The sequence below is a fragment of the Choloepus didactylus genome, chromosome 7 (assembly GCF_015220235.1).
Source record: "Choloepus didactylus isolate mChoDid1 chromosome 7, mChoDid1.pri, whole genome shotgun sequence".
NCBI classification, from domain to species: Eukaryota; Metazoa; Chordata; class Mammalia; order Pilosa; family Megalonychidae; genus Choloepus; species Choloepus didactylus.
Genome location: NC_051313.1, coordinates 62,492,953 through 62,513,450, shown reverse-complemented (window position 1 = coordinate 62,513,450; position 20,498 = coordinate 62,492,953). Strand labels below are relative to the sequence as shown.

At 38.4% G+C, this 20,498-nt stretch overlaps 1 protein-coding gene across 5 annotated transcripts in view; it reads left to right on the top strand.

The window, feature by feature from the left end:
• CASP8AP2 (caspase 8 associated protein 2) overlaps positions 1-20,498 on the top strand; it is a 72,760-nt gene that overhangs the window by 8,936 nt on the left and 43,326 nt on the right. For all 5 annotated transcript variants that reach the window (XM_037844094.1, XM_037844095.1, XM_037844096.1 and 2 more), the window contains one exon: positions 6,191-6,273. In XM_037844094.1, the coding sequence (XP_037700022.1) occupies positions 6,219-6,273 (55 nt within the window). In that variant the 5' untranslated portion in view covers positions 6,191-6,218. The remainder of the gene's footprint in view (positions 1-6,190; positions 6,274-20,498) is intronic.

The following is a 20,498-nucleotide window of genomic DNA, read 5'->3' as shown; positions in this document are numbered from 1 at the left end:
ATGGTTTTTTGTGGGGGTGTGTGTATTGTAAATTATATACAACATAAAATTTCCCATTTTTCCCCTCTTCAAATATGTAATTCAGTGGTATTAATCATCATCCATTGCCAAAACTTTTCCATCATCCCAAACAGAAACTCCATACCACTTAAATATTAGCTCTCCATTCCACTCCTTCACTGGCCACTAGTAAACTATATTCTAGTTTCTGACCTATAAATATTCATATTCTTATTTCATATAGGTGATATCATACAGTATTTGTTCTTTTGTGTGATGTATTTATCCTTTATTGAGATATATTCACGCATCATACAGTCCATGCAAAATGTGCAATCCATGGCTTGCAGTAAATTCATAGAGTTGTGTATTCATTACCACAATCAATTTTAGAACATTTTTGTTACCCCAAAAAGAAAAACCCCATACCCCTTATAACTGCTTATTATTGACACTTAACTATTGGTTTGATACCTTTGTTACGACTGATGAAAGAACTTTAAAATATACTGTTAACTATAGTCCATAGTTTTCATTAGGTTTATTTTTTTCCTGTATAACACCCTATTGTTAACACCTTGTAATAGTGATGTACATTTGTTCTAGTTCATGAAAGAACATTCTTATTTGTACGATTAACCACAGTCATCAACCACAAGGTTCACTCTGTTATATAGTCCCATATTTTATCCTCTAGCTTTCCCTCTAGTGACATACATGACCCTAAACTTCCCCTTTCTACCACAATCACACACATAATTCAGCGCTGTTATTTACACTCACAGCAGTGTGCTACCATCACCTCTATCCATCTCCAAACATTTATAGTCAACCTAATTAAAAATTCTGCACAAATTAAGCATCAGCTCCTCATTCTCTACCCTCATTCTGTCTCTTGGTAACAGATCAGTAGGGTCCATTGGTTTGGCTTTACATCTTGCTCTGACCTTTTAACAGACCAAAGTTTTATACTGTCGTATCTTTAATGATTTCTGGCATATTTGGCATGTCAGGTTTCTTTGGACTGTCCTTAACCAAAGTCTTTCCAGCATTGCCTTTTTTTCTCTTCATTCTTTAATCAGATCAATAGCAGATGTACTTTGGTGGAGCCCTGTTTGAAGGAGGGAAGGTAGAGGTGGTGGGACCAAGGGTAGTGCTGTGGTAACAGATATGGTAGAATCTAAGTCACTTACAATGAGATTCTGCTGTTCTTGCTGGGTCACAATTTTGGCAATCTGAGCTTTGAGAGTGGCAAGTTCATTTTCAAGAGCACTGATTTTCTGCAGTGCTTCCTCATTCACGGTTGAGATAGATCACACAAAGAAGAGCTGCCCCTTCCATGCACCCCACCTCATGGGATCTAGTCCTTTTTGGAGAGGGCACAACTATGGCTAACTAGATGTTGAAGAAATTGCTACTGTGTCTTTCCAGTGGCACTCTCCTCTGAAGATGTATAGGGAAGTTCTTGGGTATTGCTAGCTGTCAAGCACTGCAGGATCCAGGAGTTGGAGAAGCTGCCCTTTCCATTAGCCACCAGGCGGCTACTTCCTGTAGGATCCTGTAGGAACCAGTTGAGATAGAATACTTTGCCCTGCAGAAGCCTAGTGCTGGAGAAACTGCCTGCTGCAGAACTGAGTGTTGGAGGAAGCATGCTCTGCAGGAGCCTAGCTAGCTGGATACTCTGAAACCGGAATGAGAAAGTCCCTTCTTGTTCCAGTGTCCCTCCAGCACTCTTACTGGCAAGGCTTAATATTATGCCAGTTAACAAAGAAGAAATATTTATAAGATACAGCTCCATTGTAATAGAAGGGTGGATTTGTAATTGAGAGACATGAGAAGAGCATGGTTACTTTTGCTTTTTAATGAGTATGTCTTTAGAAACCACACAAATAACTTCTTTCAACTTCTTTATATTACCATAATATATATGTATTATTTTCAGAAATAATTTGAAGAATTCTTAATGCAGCTTGTGATGTGACTAAGAATTAAGCAGCCATTTCCTCTGTGATTTATGCTGTACCAAGAGTCAGTTGTGTTAGTTATGAAATGTGATTAGGGCATTTGTGCCTTTTGTAATTGCAGTACAGGCTATTTTATCCCACAAATCAGTTAATTGGGGGAAAAAAGTTGAATTGGCTGATGGAGAAAAAAGATAAATACCTTAATTTTATTTAAAGAAATAACAAAATTGTATCTCTTTGGTGGAACCATGACCTTTTCTTTGAATATGAGTCTAGTGATTCATTATTTCTATGATTAATTTTGTTTAGTTATTGTTACTTAAGTGTTTATTTACCTTGCTTATTAAAACGTATGATATATACCTTCATATAAGAAATACTTATTAAATAATGGGGTTCACTGGTATGCACAATTTTAAACTTAACACAAAGGGTCTTGCAACGTACTGCTCATGTAAAACAAGGTCCTACGGAACTATATTTTTTCCTCCACTATTTTGGATCATCTCTTCCTCACTCAGTTTGACAAAGCAGTTTGTGTGTGTGTGTGTGTGTGTGTGTGTGTGTTTCGCTTTTCACCTTTGAGTCCTTCCAAGGCATTCAGCCTACTTTTCACAAAAATAACTCCCTCTGGTAATGTAATCTCTCATCATACCATTACTTAGAAAAACAAGGAACCTGGCATAATTGGATTTGGTAATAAACACACCTGGCTGTTGATAAACATACATCTCAATTGGTGGAAGTAGAAATGTACAGATATGGTCTTTCTAATTGGTAACTTTACTGGCCCCAAAATCTCACTGAAGAGATTTTGTTCTGTTTTGGACTCTTATGTTGTTTCCAGTCTTGCCACTACAAACAACATTGTGAATATTCCTCTATGTATATCTCTGCAGCCAGGTGCTTGTATAGCTCTAGAACAGACTGCTAGATGTGAAATTTTTGAATCAAAGAGTATTTGTGTATGAAAACTTGATAGCCATTGCCAAATTGCCTCCATAGAGCTTATACCAGTATATAATTGAGTGATGTACGAGAGTGCTTCTTTTCCACACCTTTGCTAATCTAGTGTGGTGTGAAACTTTTTTGATGTTTGCCTATCTTATTGGTAAAAACATGTATATTGGTGGTTCTTAATACCGTCCCCAGGTTTGGTGATTTGGTGGGAGTACTTACAGGACTCAGCATATAGTTGCACTCATAGTTACGATTTAGAATTCAAAACATAACCAAAAAAGGGAAAAACGTGCATTATATGAAAGTGTGGAGGAAACCAGGCACATTGGTGAACTCAACATGATGCTATTAATTCCCCCAGCAATAAGTTGTGGTATTAGCCGTGAAATGTTGCAAACCAGGGAAGCTCATTAGAGATAGTATCTGTGGTTTTTATTGGGACTGGTCATGCAGGCAGTCCCTGCCTGACACATTCCTAAATTTTAAACTCCCAGAAGAAAGAAAATGTTTAGCATAAAACTTATTTTTTGTCCAGACAGTTTAGGCACATTACGCCACTTTTATCAGTTCTGGGAATGGTGGGGACCCTCCTGAAATTGAACTTCCTAAACGTCAGCCCAAGGCCAACCTTGTAAGCAGGGCTTTCCAAGGATAAGCAGTCAGATCTGTTATGTTGACTTCTGTACAACATGGTATTTTATTGTTTTAATTTGCGTTTCCTTAATTTTCAATGAGGTTAAATATCTTTTTGTTTGTTTTCAAAAGTTATTCCTATTTTTTAAAATGAATTGCCTGTGTCCTTTACCCATTTTTTGATGAGGTCTAAGTTTTTTTTTTTGAATGAGTGTGTATTAGTATTAATGTATATGTGTGTTTAATGGTAGTTGTGATGGTTTTTGGTTTATTTGGTACCAGGGTTAATTTGTATTTTAGTCTGTTTTATAAAATTAGTATCATTTTCTTTGTGACATGGATTAATCATATTAACATGTTTAAGATTTTCTTTTTATAGTTTTGGCTTTCACCTGGAAAATTGTTAGGTATTTCATTTAAAATCATAGGCTTACTTTTTTTTTTTAGTTCAATTTTATTGAGATATATTCACATATCGTACAATCATCCAAAGCATATGATCAGTTGTTCACAGTATGATTATATAGTTGTACATTTATCACCACAATTAATTTTTTTTAATTCAGTTTTATTGAAATACATTCGCACACCATACAATCATCCATGGTATACAATCCACTGTCCACAGTATGATAACATAGTTATGCGTTCATCACCACAATCTATCTCTGAACATTTTCCTTACATCAGAAAGAACCAGAACAAGAACAAAAAATAAAAGTGAAAAAAGAACACCCAAATCATCCCCCCATCCCATCCCATTTGTTCTTTAGTTTTTATCCCCATTTTTCTGCTCATCCGTATGCTAGATAAAGGGGGTATGATCCACAAGGTCTTCACAATCACACTGTCATCCCTTGTAATCTACATTATTACATAATTGTCTTCAGGAGTCTAGACTGCTGGGTTGGAGTTTGGTAGTTTCAGGTATTTACTTCTAGCTATTCCAATACATTAAAACCTAAGAGGTGTTATCTATATAGTGCATAAGAATGTCCACCAGAGTGACCTCTCGACTCCATTTGAAGTCTCTCAGCCACTGAAACTATTCCGTCTCATTTTGCATCCCCCTTTTGATCAAGAAGATACTCTCAGTCCCATGATGCCGGGTCCACATTCATCCCTGGGAGTCATATGCTGCATTGCCAGGGAGATTTACAACCCTGGGAGTCGGGTCCCACGTAGGGGGGAGGGCAGCAAGTTCACCTGTCGAGATGGCTCAGTTAGAGAGAGGGCCACATCTGAGCAACAAAGAGGTACTCAGGGGGAGACTCTTAGGCACAACTACATGCAAGTTTAGACTCTCCTTTGCTATCACCACGATTAATTTTTGAACATTTTCATTACCGCAAGAAAAGAATAAGAATAAAAATTAAAGTAAAAAGAAGACCCAAACATACCATTCTCTCATCCCTCCCTATTATTCATTTACTTTTTGTCCCCATTTTTCTACTCATCTGTCCATGCACAGGGTAAAGGGAGTGTGAGTCACAAGGTTTTCACAATCACATGGTCACACAGTGTAAGCTATATAGTTAGACAATCATCTTCAAGAATCAAGGTTACTTGGGTTGCAGTTGAAGAGTTTCAGGGAATTTCCTTCTAGCTATTCCAACACAACTAAAACTGAAAAGGAATCTGTATAATGCATAAGAATAACCTCCGTACGTGGGATCAGACACCCAGGGGAGTGAATCTCCCTGGCAACGTGGAATATGACTCCCGGGGAGGAATGTAGAGCTGGCATCGTGGGACGGAGAACATCTTCTTGACCAAAAGGAGGATGTGAAAGGAAATGAAATAAGCTTCAGTAGCAGAGAGATTCCAAAAGGAGCCGAGAGGTCACTCTGGTGGGCACTCTTACGCACAATTTAGACAACCCTTTTTAGGTTCTAAAGAATTGGGGTAGCTGGTGGATACCTGAAACTATCAAACTACAACCCAGAACCCATGAATCTCGAAGACAATTGTATAAAAATGTAGCTTATGAGGAGTGACAATGGGATTGGGAAAACCATAAGGACCACACTCCACTTTGTCTAGTTTATGGATGGATGAGTAGAAAAATAGGGAAGGAAACAAACAAACATACAAAGGTACCCAGTGTTCTTTTTTACTTCAGTTGCTCTTTTTCACTTTAATTATTATTCTTGTTATTTTTGTGTGTGTGCTAATGAAGGTGTCAGGGATTGATTTAGGTGATGAATGTACATCTATGTAATGGTACTGTGAACAATCAAAAGTACGATTTGTTTTGTATGACTGCGTGGTATGTGAATATATCTCAATAAAATGAAGATAAAAAAAAAAAACACAAGCTAAAAAAAAAAAAAAGAATAACCTCCAGAATATTTTTTTACTCCATTTGAAATCTCTCAGCCACTGAAAGTTTATTTTGTTTCATTTCTCTTCCCCCTTTTGGTCAAGAAGGCTTTCTCAATGCCTCAATGCTGAGTCCAGATTCATCCCTGGGAGTCATGTCCCATGTTACAGGCTTACTTTTAAGAATGGTAGAGAGTGAACTAATTTAGTATGTCCAAATTTAAAAATTGCTTTTTAACTTAAAGCTAGGTTTATTCTATGAATTGTGAGGTTGATTTTAACAGTACTAAATCTTTACATTTTAATTTTAGATGGCGACTATCAAAAGGGAATAGGATCATGGCAGCAGATGATGACAATGGTGATGGAGCAAGTTTATTTGATGTCTTTTCTGGTAAGATCTAATATTTTCAAATCTTTTTTTTTAATTAGAAAATCAATTACTTTTTCTCATTGACAACACTCATTATCAATTCCCCCCATACACACATGCACACAGTAAATGAATTAATATAATAAAATGTATGGCACATAGGGAATGCTTAGTAAATGTTACCTTTCTTATTACTGGATGCTTTCAAACCTCTGATTGTATTTATGTTACCAACTTTGCCTGTATAAATGGTAATGACTTTTATGTCATATATAGAAGAACATCAGATAAGTATTGGTTACTCTTGAAGTTATAAAGATCAGTTCATAAATAGAAATATTATTGATATGTAGAATCTAAACTTCAAAATACTGTCAAGGAATTTATTTTGTTGTTGTTCTATCTTAAGTTATAATTATGCTACGGCATCTTAATTAAATTTTGAGATTACAGAGATATATTTATTGACCAGAATTATGATCACTATGCTATTGAGTTAAAAAGGCAATTATGAAACATGTTCAGTAGCATGCCACTTTTTCTTAAAATTTATGTTCTAAGAAATTGATGGATTTTAATGGGTATGGAAATGTTCATACCAAATATTACCATTATAATCATTCTGGGAGTGTTATTTGATATTTAGTGCTATTTAATATTTTTCCTGATATAATTTCAGATTGTCACGCTGCTTTGTAATTTTTCTTTGAAAATTTCCTAATCAGTAGAAATATTAAAAGTATATTGAATGTCATTACTTTTCACTAGATTCACAAATCATTAGCATTTTGTCACATTTGCAGCTGTTACATTTTTTTAAATTTATTTTTATTGAGATATATTCACATACCATGCAGTCATACAAAGCGTATATTCAGTTGTTCACAGTACCATTATCTAGTTGTGTGTTCATCACCAAAATTAATTTTTGAACATTTTCATTACCACACACACAAAAATAATAAGAATAAAAATTAAAGTGAAAAAGAACAATTAAAGTAAAAAAAGAACACTGGGTGCCCTTTTTTTTTTTGGCCCCTATTTTTCTACTCATTCATCCATACACTGGACAAAGGGGAGTGTGGTCCATATGACTTTCCCAATCACATTGTCACCCCTCATAAGCTACATTTTTATGTAATCATCTTCACCATTCATGGGTTCTGGCTTATAGTTTGATAGTTTCAGTTATTTACTGCTAGCTGTTCCAATTCATTAGAACCTAAAAAAGGGTTGTCTATATTGTGCATAAGAGTGCCCACCAGAATGACCTCTCAACTCCTTTTGGAATCTCTCTGCCACTGAAGCTTATTTCCTTTGCTTTCACATCCCCCTTTTGGTCAAGAAGACGTTCTCCATCCCACAATGCCGGGTCTACATTCCTCCCCGGGAGTCACATTCCACATTGCCAGGGAGATTCACTCCCCTGGGTTTCAGATTCCACATAGCGGGGAGGGCAGTGATTTCACCTGCCAAGTTGATTTAGCTAGAGAGAGAGGGCCACATCTGAGCAACAAAGAGGCATTCGGGAGGAGGCTCTTAGGCACAATTATAGGGAGGCCTAGCCTCTCCTTTGCAGCAACAGTCTTGCCAAGGGCAAGTCCTGTGGTAGAGGGCTCAGCCCATCAAACCACAAATCCCGTATGTCTATGAGCACATCAGCAACCATCGAGGTAGGGAAGCCCAACACCACTGAATTCTCCATCATCTGTTACAGTTTGAAGGACAAAATTGCACTGTTACTCTCATTCGTCTGGACCAGCTGTTTCATTTCTTCATTACTCTCAAGTCCCTTCCACAAATCCCTGTCCATACATACATTTTTAACTTTTTATTTTGAAATATTTTCAAACTTACAGGGCAGTCACAGAAATAATACAAACCCCATACTCCTACCTCCCTAGTTAACCCAGATCCACCAGTTTTAACATTTTGCCACATTTGCTGTATCTTATCTGTCCATCAGTTTATCAATCCATCTATCCATTGATAAATGTCTGCCTGTTTATCAGTCTATTTCCTGAACACCTAAGCGTAAGCTGTATACAGCATGTTCCTTGAATACAATACTGACATGTTCATATATCCTAAGAACAAGGATATTCACTTATGTTAGTAAACCACTGAGTGCAGTTACCCAAATCAAGAAATTTAACATTGATAGAAAGTCTATATTTCAGTTTTTTTATATGTCCCTATAATGCCCTTTCTCCTTTAGATTTTCTTTTCACTTTGATTCTGCCCTTCAGTATATAGATGTTTTAAATTTTGAGTAGCTCAATTTATCTGTTTTTTCTCTTGTTCCTGATGCTTTTGGTGTCATATCTAAGAATCCACCGCCTAATACAAGGTCCTAAAGATTTCCCCATATGTTTTCTTTAAAGATTTTTATGGTTTTACCTCTTATATTTAGGTTGTTGATCCATTTTGAGTTAATTTTAGTATATGATATGAGGTTTAGGGATCGAATTCATTCTTTTGCATGGGACTATCCAGTTTTCCTAGTACCGTTTGTTGAGACTATTCTTTCTTTATTGAGTGGACTTGGCAACCTTATCAAACATCAGTTGGCCATCAGTGGGTTTATTTCTGTACTCTTGAGTTCTATTCCATTGGTCTGCTTTTCTGTAATGCCTTCATTCTTGAAGAATATTTTCACTGAACATAGAATTCTTTTTTCAATACTTTAAAGATGTTTTTCTGGCCTCCGTTGTTTCTAATGAGAACTAGTGGTTATTCATATTGCCATTCTTTGTATAATTATAGGACTGACTTTTTTCCTTTGTCTGCCTTTCAGGATAATTTTCCCTTTGATTCCAACAGTTTGATTATGATGTGCCTAAGTGTGGGGTTTTTATATTTCTTCTACTTGGGAATTACTGAGCTTCTTGAATCTGCAAATTTATCTTTCATCAAATTGGGGAGTTTGGGAACATTATTTCTTTTATTTTTAAGAATTTGTGCCCCATTCTCTCCTTTATCTTCTGGGATTCCAGATATACGTTGTGCGATTTGATGTTCTTGTGGTCACTGAGACATTTCATTTTGTAGAAAATATTTTCTTTCTCTTTTACAGATTGGGTAATTTCTATTGATTTGTCTTCTAGTTCACTGTCTCTTAAGTCAAATCCATCAAATAAACTTTTTATATTAGTTGTATTTTTCAGTTTTAACTTCTTCATTTTGTTCTTTTTAATTGTTCTATTTTTTTTTCTGCTTGAATTTCCTCCTTGTTTATCTGATTTTATTTGTTTTTTCTTTCTTAGGTCTTTGAATGTAGTTAAAATAGCTGCTTCAAAATCCTTTTCTATTAATTCCATCATCTGAGTCATCTCAGGTTTGGTCTCTGTTTGGTCTTCTCCCTTGGGTATGAAGTATGTTTTTCTGTTTTTTTAATATGTGTAGTGATTTTGGATTGTATTCTAGACAGTGTAAAATGTTATGTTATAGAGACACTGAACTCTGTTATATTCCTCAGAAGAGTGTTGTTTCTAATTTCAGCAGGTATTTAACTTGGCTGAACACAAACCTCTGTCTCCCCTGTGGTGGGTTTAGATAGCAGCTGAATCTTTTTTCTGAGTTTTACCTTTTATGGGGCTTTTTGGAGTTCTATCTTTATTTGTGTAGTTTGGAAATCACTCAGATTTGGGGAAGAATTTGGGGAATCTCATTTGTGGCTCCCTGTGTTCCTGCCTCATTTCATATTTACTGTTTTCACATCAAAGTCTTTCCTGTGGTTCTTCACAAGTTTTCCCAACTAGAGATTTCCATCCCAGTTTTCACTACCCAGAGTAGTTCCAACTAAGCCCTGTCCTTTCACAAAAAGCTGTAATTAAAGATGGTGTTTGGGAACTCACCCAGTACTGTTTTCTTCTACCAATGTGTTGAGTTTCTTCCAGTTTCTACCTACTTTTGGTCACTCTCGAGTTCTTCAGATAGCTTTTTTTTTTTTTTTTTTTAATCTTCATTTTATTGAGATATATTCATATACCACGCAGTCATACAAAACAAATCGTACTTTCAGTTGTTCACAGTACCATTACATAGTTGTACATTCATCACCCAAATCAATCCCTGACACCTTCATTAGCACACACACAAGAATAACAAGAATAATAATTAGAGTGAAAAAGAGCAATTGAAGTAAAAAAGAACACTGGGTACCTTTGTCTGTTTGTTTCCTTTCCCTATTTTTCTACTCATCCATCCATAAACTAGACAAAGTGGAGTGTGGTCCTTATGGCTTTCCCAATCCCCTTGTCACCCCTCATAAGCTACATTTTTATACAACTGTCTTCGAGATTCATGGGTTCTGGGTTGTAGTTTGATAGTTTCAGGTATCCACCACCAGCTACCCCAATTCTTTAGAACCTAAAAAGGGTTGTCTAAAGTGTGCGTAAGAGTGCCCACCAGAGTGCCCTCTCGGCTCCTTTTGGATTCTCTCTGCCACTGAAGCTTATTTCATTTCCTTTCACATCCCCCTTTTGGTCAAGAAGATGTTCTCCGTCCCACGATGCCGGGTCTACATTCCTCCCCGGGAGTCATATTCCACGTTGCCAGGGAGATTCACTCCCCTGGGTGTCTGATCCCATGTAGTGGGGAGGGCAGTGATTTCACCTTTCAAGTTGGCTTAGCTAGAGAGACAGGGCCACATCTGAGCAACAAAGAGGCATTCGGGAGGAGGCTCTTAGGCACAACCATAGGGAGGCCTAGCCTCTCCTTTGCAGCAACCGTCTTCCCAAGGGTAAAACTTGTGGTAGAGGGCTCAGCCCATCAAACCACCAGTCCCCTATGTCTGTGGTCATGTTAGCAACCATGGAGGTGGGGTAGGCGAATACCCCTGCATTCTCCACAGGCTCCTCAAGGGGGCACTACATCTTTTATTTTTTCCCTTGTTTTTTTTTTGTTTTTTTGTTTTTTTTAACTTTCCCTTCTTTTTTAAATCAACTGTATGAAAAAAAAGTTAAAAAGAAAACAAACATACAATAAAAGAACATTTTAAAGAGACCATAACAAGGGAGTAAGAAAAAGACAACTAACCTAAGATAACTGCTTAACTTCCAACATGTTCCTACTTTACCCCAAGAAAGTTACCTAATATAGCAACATTTCTGTAAACTTGCTCCTACTATATCCATCAGAAATTAACAGACCATAGTCATTCCTGGGCATCCCCAGAACGTTAAATAGCTTATCTGTTCTTCTTGGATTATTGTTCCCCCTTCCTTAACTGCTTTCTATTGCTAGTTCCCCTACATTCTACATTATAAGCCATTTGTTTTACATTTTTCAAAGTTCACATTAGTGGTAGCATATAATATTTCTCTTTTTGTGCCTGGCTTATTTCGCTTAGCATTATGTCTTCAAGGTTCATCCATGTTGTCATATGTTTGACGAGATCGTTCGTTCTTACTGCCGCGTAGTATTCCATCGTGTGTATATACCACATTTTATTTATCCACTCATCTGTTGAAGGACATTTGGGTTGTTTCCATCTTTTGGCAATTGTGAATAATGCTGCTATGAACATTGGCGTGCAGATATCTGTTCGTGTCACTGCTTTCCGATCTTCCGGGTATATACCGAGAAGTGCAATCGCTGGGTCGAATGGTAACTCTATATCTAGTTTTCTAAGGAACTGCCAGACTGACTTCCAGAGTGGCTGAACCATTATACAGTCCCACCAACAGTGAATAAGAGTTCCAATTTCTCCACATCCCCTCCAGCATTTGTAGTTTCCTGTTTGTTTAATGGCAGCCATTCTAACCGGTGTTAGATGGTATCTCATTGTGGTCTTAATTTGCATCTCTCTAATAGCTAGTGAAGCTGAACATTTTTTCATGTGTTTCTTGGCCATTTGTATTTCCTCTTCAGAGAACTGTCTTTTCATATCTTTTGCCCATTTTATAATTGGGCCGACTGTACTATTGTCATTGAGTTGTAGGATTTCTTTATATATGCAAGATATCAGTCTTTTGTCAGACACATGGTTTCCAAAAATTTTTTCCCATTGAGTTGGCTGCCTCTTTACCTTTTTGAGAAATTCCTTTGAGGTGCAGAAACTTCTAAGCTTGAGGAGTTCCCATTTATCTATTTTCTCTTTTGTTGCTTGTGCTTTGGGTGTAAAGTCTAGGAAGTGGCCGCCTAATACAAGGTCTTGAAGATGTTTTCCTACATTATCTTCTAGGAGTTTTATGGTACTTTCTTTTATATTGAGATCTTTGGTCCATTTTGAGTTAATTTTTGTGTAGGGGGTGAGGTAGGGGTCCTCTTTCATTCTTTTGGATATGGATATCCAACTCTCCCAGCCCCATTTGTTGAAAAGACCATTATGGCTCAGTTCGGTGACTTTGGGGGCCTTATCAAAGATCAGTCGGCCATAGATCTGGGGGTCTATCTCCGAATTCTCAATTGGATTCCATTGATCTATATGTCTATCTTTGTGCCAGTACCATGCTGTTTTGACAACTGTGGCTTTATAATAAGCTTCAAAGTCAGGGAGTGTAAGTCCTCCCACTTGGTTTTTCTTTTTTAGAGTGTCTTTAGCAATTCGAGGCATCTTCCCTTTCCAAATAAATTTGATAACTAGCTTTTCCAAGTCTGCAGAGTAGGTTGTTGGAATTTTGATTGGGATTGCATTGAATCTGTAGATGAGTTTGCGTAGAATTGACATCTTAATGACATTTAGCCTTCCTATCCATGAACATGGAATATTTTTCCATCTTTAAGGTCCCCTTCTATTTCTTTTAGTAGAGTTATGTAGTTTTCTTTGTATAGGTCTTTTACATCTTTGGTTAAGTTTATTCCTAGGTACTTGATTTTTTTAGTTGCTATTGAAAATGGTATCTTTTTCTTGAGTGTCTCTTCAGTTTGTTCATTTCTAGCATATAGAAACATTACTGACTTATGTGCATTAATCTTGTATCCCGCTACTTTGCTAAATTTATTAGCTCTAGTAGCTGTAGTGTCGATTTCTCAGGGTTTTCTAGATATAAGATCATATCATCTGCAAACAATGACAGTTTTACTTCTTTTCCAATTTGGATGCCTTTTATTTCTTTGTCTTGCTGGATTGCCCTGGCTAGCACTTCCAGCACGATGTTGAATAACAGTGGTGACAGCGGGCATCCTTGTCTTGTTCCTGATCTTAGAGGGAAGGCTTTCAGTCTCTCACCATTGAGTACTATGCTGGCTGTGGGTTTTTCATATATGCTCTTTATCATGTTGAGGAAGTTTCCTTCAATTCCTCCCTTTTGAAGTGTTTTTATCAAAAACGGATGTTGGATTTTGTCAAATGCTTTTTCAGCATCTATTGAGATGATCATTTGATTTTTCCCTTTCAAATTTTTAATGTGTTGTAATACATTGATTGATTTTCTTATGTTGAACCATCCTTGCATGCCTGGAATGAAGCCAACTTGGTCATGGTGTATGATTTTTTTAATGTGTCTTTGGATTCGATTTGCAAGTATTTTGTTGAGGATTTTTGCATCTATATTCATTAGGGAGATTGGCTGGTAGTTTTCCTTTTTTGTAGCATCTTTGCCTGGTTTTGGTATTAGATTGATGTTAGCTTCATAAAATGAGTTAGGTAGTGTTCCATTTTTTTCAATGTTTTGAAAGAGTTTGAGTAAGATTGGTGTCAGTTCTTTCTGGAAAGTTTGGTAGAATTCCCCGTGAAGCCATCTGGCCCTGGGCATTTATTTGTGGGAAGATTTTTGATGACTGATTAGATCTCTTTGCTTGTGATGGGTTGATTGAGGTCTTCTCTTTCTTCTCTGGTCAGTCTAGGTTGTTCATATGTTTCCAGGAAATTGTCCATTTCCTCTACATTATCCAGTTTGTTGGTATACAGTTGTTCATAGTATCCTCTTATAATTTTTTTTAATTTCTTCAGGATCTGCAGTAATGTCACCTTTTTCATTCATTATTTTGTTTATATGGGTCTTCTCTCTTTTTGATTTTGTCAGTGTAGCTAGGGGCTTGTCAATCTTGTTGATCTTCTCAAAGAACCAACTTTTGGTGATATTTATCCTCTCTGTTGTTTTTTTTGTTCTTTATGTCATTTATTTCTGCTTTAATCCTTGTTATTTCTTTTCTTCTACTTGGTTTAGGATTGGTTTGCTGTTCATTTTCTAGCTTCTTCAGTTGATCCATTAGTTCTTTGATTTTGGCTCTTTCTTCCTTTTTAATATATGCGTTTAGTGCTATAAATATCCCCCTTAGCACTGCTTTTGCTGCATCCCATAGGTTTTGGTATGTTGTGTTCTCATTTTCATTCGTCTCTATATATTTAGCAATTTCTCTTGCTATTTCTTCTTTAACCCACTGATTGTTTAGGAGTGTGTTGTTTAACCTCCAGGTATTTGTGAATTTTCTAAGTCTCTGATGGTTATTGACTTCTAATTTTATTCCACTGTGGTCACAGAATGTGCTTTGAATAATTTCAATCTGTTTAAATTTATTGAGGCTTGTTTTATGTCCCAGCATATGATCTATTCTGGAGAAAGTTCTGTGAGCACTAGAAAAGGATGTGTATCCTGGTGATTTGGGATGTAATGTTCTGTATATGTCTGTTAAATCTAATTCATTTATCAGATTGTTTAGGTTTTCAATTTTCTTATTGGTCTTCTGTCTGGTTGATCTATCTATAGGAGAGGGTGACGTGTTGAAAGTCTCCCACAATTATTGTGGAAACATCAATTGCTTCCTTTAGTTTTGCCAGTGTTTCTCTCATGTATTTTGTGGCACCTTGATTGGGTGCATAGATATTTACGATTGTTATTTCTTCTTGTTGAATTGCCCCTTTTATTAGTATGTAGTGGCCTTCTTTGTCTCTCAAAGCATCCCTGCATTTAAAGTCTATTTTATCTGAGATTAATATTGCTACACCTGCTTTCTTTCGGCTGTAGCTTGCATGAAATATTTTTTTCCATCCTTTCACTTTCAATTTCTTTGTGTCCCTGTGTCTAAGATGAGTCTCTTGTATGCAACATATTGGTGGTTCATTTTTTTTGATCCATTCTGCGAATCTATATCTTTTAATTGGGGAGTTTAATCCATTTACATTCAACGTTATAACCGTGAAGGCATTTCTTGAATCAGCCATCTTATCCTTTGGTTTATGTTTGTCATATATATTTTTCCCCTCTGTCTATTAATATCCTTTATTGTACCCATACCGAATCTCTTTAGTACTGAACCTTTCTCGAAGTCTCTCTGTCCTTTCTTTGTCTCTCTGTCTGTAGGGCTCCTTTAGTATGTCTAGTAGGACAGGTCTCTTGTTAGCAAATTCTCTCAGCATTTGTTTGTCTGTGAAAAATTTAAGCTCTCCCTCAAATTTGAAGGAGAGCTTTGCTGGATAAAGTATTCTTGGTTGGAAATTTTTCTCACTCAGAATTTTAAATATATCATGCCACTGCCTTCTCACCTTCATGGTGGCTGCTGAGTAGTCACTACTTAGTCTTATGCTGTTTCCTTTGTATGTGGTGAATTGCTTTTCTCTTGCTGCTTTCAGAACTTGCTCCTTCTCTTCTGTGTTTGACAGTGTGATCAGAATATGTCTCGGAGTGGGTTTATTTGGATTTATTCTATTTGGAATTCGCTGGGCATTTATGATTTGTGTATTTATGTTGTTTAGAAGATTTGGGAAGTTTTCCTCAACAATTTCTTTGAATACTCTTCCTAGACCTTTACTCTTTCCTTCCCCTTCTGGAACACCAATGAGTCTTATATTCGGACGTTTTATATCATCTATCATATCCCTGAGGTCTCTTTCGATTTTTTCAATTTTTTTCCCCATTCTTTCTTTTATGCTTTCATTTTCCATTCTGTCATCTTCGAGGTCACTGATTCGTTGTTCAACTTCCTCTAGTCTTGTACTATGAGTGTCCAGAATCTTTTTAATTTGATCAACAGTCTCTTTAATTTCCATAAGATCATCTATTTTTTTATTTAGTCTTGCAGTGTCTTCTTTATGCTCTTCTAGGGTCTTCCTGATATCCTTTGTATCCCGTACTATGGTCTCATTGTTCATCTTTAGTTCTTTGAGTAGCTGCTCTAGGTACTGTGTCTCTTCTAATCTTTTGATTGGGGTGCTTGGGCTTGGGTTATCCATATCGTCTGGTGTTTTCATATGCTTTATAATTTTCTGTTGTTTTTGGCCTCTTGGCATTTGCTTAACTTGATAGGTTTCTTTTAGGATGTGTAGACCAATTGAAGTCCTTATCTCTAATTTATCAGATCTACAGCTTCGTGGAGTACCCTTTCTCTAACTAACCAGCAGGTGGCGTCCACGAGCCACCTGTTCTCCACAAGCCAGTTCTCCCCTGCTTTGCCTTTGTGGTGAGTGGGGGAGTGAGTCTTGTGGGGTCCAATTGGTGTACCAAGCTTGCGTGTGTAGTTGGTGTTGCCCGCCCTGTATATGGGGCGTGTTTCTGGGTAGTCAGGGAGGGGAGGTGGCTCTAACAATCAAATCTCCCTGGTGATCCTGGAGTTTTAAATCTGCTGCAATAGTCTAATCCTTCAGTTCAGTCCTGCCACAGTTTGTCTCTGCCACTGACCCACAAGTCCTTGGTATTGGCGTATGGCTCCTGAGACTTGCAAGTGGGTCCCTCTTCCAGGCCGTGCACCCCCTGGTCCTCTGTTGAGGGATGACTGTGCTATGTCACAGGTGAGTGCCGCCCCCCAGGGTGGTTCTGGGCTGCTGGGCTGTGTAGGGAGGCTCCCAGTCTGCTGAAATGGTGACTGAATGGGGCTTTGTTAATTCACACTGCTCCACCTTCCCAACTCTGGGACAATCAGCTGAGGTTGCAGGGAAGGCTAATTTCCACGCCCAGTATTATGGTGTGTGCCTGTTATTTGAAGCACTTCCGTCACACTGGGTTGTCTGGGGCAGCTCTGGACTATGGGGCTGGCGATGGGCAGGAGTGTTTCCTGTCCACCAGGATGATGGCTGTGAGCAGACACCCCCCTTTTCTTGCGAAGTTGTGGTGTTTGGTGAATTTTCTCAGCCACTGGATTATTGCCTTTTGTCTCAGAGCTCTCTTAGTTCTGCTCGTATCTTGACGTGCCCAAATTGCAAGTCTTTGAAGATTTGTGTATTGGGCTTCTTAGAGTAATTGTTTTAGAAAAAGAAAAAAGGATTAAAAAAAAAAAAAGGGCCCTCCTCACAGATCTGATGGGTCATTGAAATGCTGAGAGACAAAGCAATTAGGGCCATTGAGGAAAGGTCCACAGGGCAGAGAGATGAGCTTTTCTTTGGGATTTGCATATGAGCCTCAGGGCCTGAGCTCTGCCCTTCCCCTTTCTATGTTCACCAGAACTCCAAAAATCCTCCGCTTTTATTTTGGAGATTTTCGTCCTGTTTTTTTCTATGTCTGTCTCCTCTCTGCTGGGCTGGCTGCTCTCAGATTCTCTGGTGTCCGGTCTCAGTCTATCTATGGTTGGAGTTTGGATCAGTAGATTGAGTTTCTGTTAAGGGCTGCCACTGCAGTTCTCCCTTCTCCTTCCCGGAGCTGACAGCCCCTCCTCCCAGGGGACTGAGCCTGGCAGGGAGGGGTGCGGGTCCCCTGGCCACAAAAACTTACAGATTTCGCTGATCTCAGCAGTTCAACATTTTCATGAGTGTTGTATGAAGTATGCCCAAAGTCAGATTGCTCTGTGGTGTCCAGTCCATGCAGTTCCTGGCTTTCTACCTACTGTCCTGGAGGAGTAACTAAAACATACAGCTCACCAGTCCGCCATCTTGCCCCGCCTCTCCTCCTGCTTTCTTTTGACTGTAGCTTGCGTGGGATATTTTTTTCCATCCTTTCACTTTCAATCTCTGTGTCACTTTGCATCTAAAGATGAGTCTCTTGTAAACAGCATATTGAGGGTTCATATTTTTTAATCCATTCTGCCCATCTGTCTCTTAATTGGGAAGTTTAATCCTTTCATATTCAATGTTAATTATTGTGAAGGCAGTTCTTGAATCAGCCATCTTATCTTTTTGTTTTTGTCATATCTGTTTTTTTCCTCTCTCTCTATTTCCTTTAAGTTACCCTTACTAATAATCTTCAGTTCTGTGCCCTTCTCTAGAGCTCTTCCCTGTCTTTTTTTCTCAGACAGTAGAACTCCCTTTAGTATTTCTTGTAGGACAGGTCTCCTCTTGGACAAAGGAAAATGAGATCACAACATATTAAAACTTATGGGATGCAGCGAAGGCAGTACTGATGGGGAAATTTATAGCTCTCAGCGTTTGTTTGTGAAAGTTTTAAGCTTTCCCTAAGTTTTGATGGAGAGCTTTTCTGGATAAAGAATTCTTGGCTGGCAATTTTTTTCTTTCAGAATTTTAAGTATATCATACCACTGCCTTCTCACCCTCATGGCCTGCTGTGTAGTCAGTATTTTCTCATGTTTCCCTTGTATGTGGTGAATTGCTTCTTCCTTGCTGCTTTCAGAACTTTCTCCTTCTCTTCAGCATTTGAGTAGCTGATCAGAATATGTCTCAAGTGGGTTTATTTGGATTTATTCTATTTGGAGTTTGTTGGGCATCTTTGATTTGCATATGTATTTCATTTAGAAGGGTTTTCCCACATAGTGTTTTTGGATACTCTCCCTAGCCCTTTACTCTTCACCTTCTGGAACACCAGTGATTCTTATATTTGTGTGCTTCATGTTGTCCATCATTTCCCTGAGATCCATTTCAAAATTTTTTATTTTTTTCACCATTTGTTGTTTTGTGCTTCCCCATTTCCATCATCTTGTCCTCAATTTTGCTAATTTGTTCTTCTACCTCTTCAATTTTGCTGTTATTTTCCTCAAGAATCATTTAAATTTGATCAACAGTATCTTTTATTTCCGTAAGATCTGATATTTTTTTTTTTACTCTTGCAAATTCTTCTTTGTGCTCTTCTAGGGTCTTCTTCATGTCCTTTATGTCCTGAGCCATAACATTGTTATTTTTGTGTACTTCTTTGATTAATTGCTCCGAGTTCTGTGTCTCCTCTGTCTTTTTAGCTTGGAAGTTTGGGTTGTTGTGTCTTCTGTTTTCTTCATATGCTTTAAAATTTTCTGTTGTTTTTGGTCTCTTCGCCTTTGCTTATCTTGATGGGGTTCTTTTAGGATATGCAGGATTATTTGAACATTAATTTGTAATTTGGCAGAGCTGCAACTTGGTGGAGTGTACTTTCTCTGACCTACCAGCAGATGGTGCTCAAGCCACGTCTTACCCTCAAGCCAGTTCTCCCACAACTTTGTCTATGCACTGAGTGGGGATCCAAACCATGTGGAAGTCCAAACAGTGCACCAATTTTCCCTGCGCACTGGGAAGTGACAGCCTTGTGCTTGGGGTTGTGCCCTGGGTAGTTTGGCAGGAAGTCTGCTCCAGGAGACAGTGGTTCCAGCCACTGGGGCTGTGAGTGAAGTACTCTGGGGGCTGCAGAGCTGCGCATCTCACCTTCCATCTCAAATGCCCCACAGTTCCTATCTGCTGCACGCCCATGAGTCCCTAGGATTGGGGGACAGCTCTTGGCACTTCTGTGTGGCGCCCTTCCCTCTAGGCTGTGTACTCTGTGGGCTTCCATGGAGGAAGAGTCGTTGCTGTCACAAGCCTGCCGAATCCTGAATTCCCTCAAGGAAGCTCTCAGCTGCGGGGCTGAAGTTTCGTCTCCCCAGCCAACTGCAAAGATGGCTTCACGGGGTGTGGAAAGCTGCCCCCTTCTGCGCTTGTCTGCCTGCTCCAACCGCCAGTCCCTGGCATTGGGGCTCTTGGCTGTGGGTCTGTGAAGGGTTATCACCCTAGTCAAATGCTCTGGACTGTGCCCAGGGCGTGGAAGTCTGCTCGCCTCCATGCTCTTTCGCTGGTTCCAACTGCCTGTTCCCTGGCAGTGTTCTGGGCCGAACACTCACTCATCTTAAACGCAGTCTCTCAGCTTTTCCTAGTACACACTCACTGTTGGTGTAGAAGTCCCTGCCCAGCCTGTGGAACCCTGGAACTGTTATTCTGGAGTCCTTTCTATCCTTTATCTAGTGTTTTTCATGGAGGAGACTTCCGCTCTGTCTCTTCTAATCCACCATCTTCCTGGAAGCCCCACTAGTATGTTTTGTAAGTGAATTTTTAAAGTCCATATCTGAGGCAGTAGGATTATAAATCTGTGTACCAAAATCTTCCTGTTTCTAAGGATGTAGAAAAATGTGTCTGTGTTTTTGGAGCAAAACTAATAAAGTGTGTCTTTCTTTCTGTGGTACTTTAGAGTAAAAGTGGA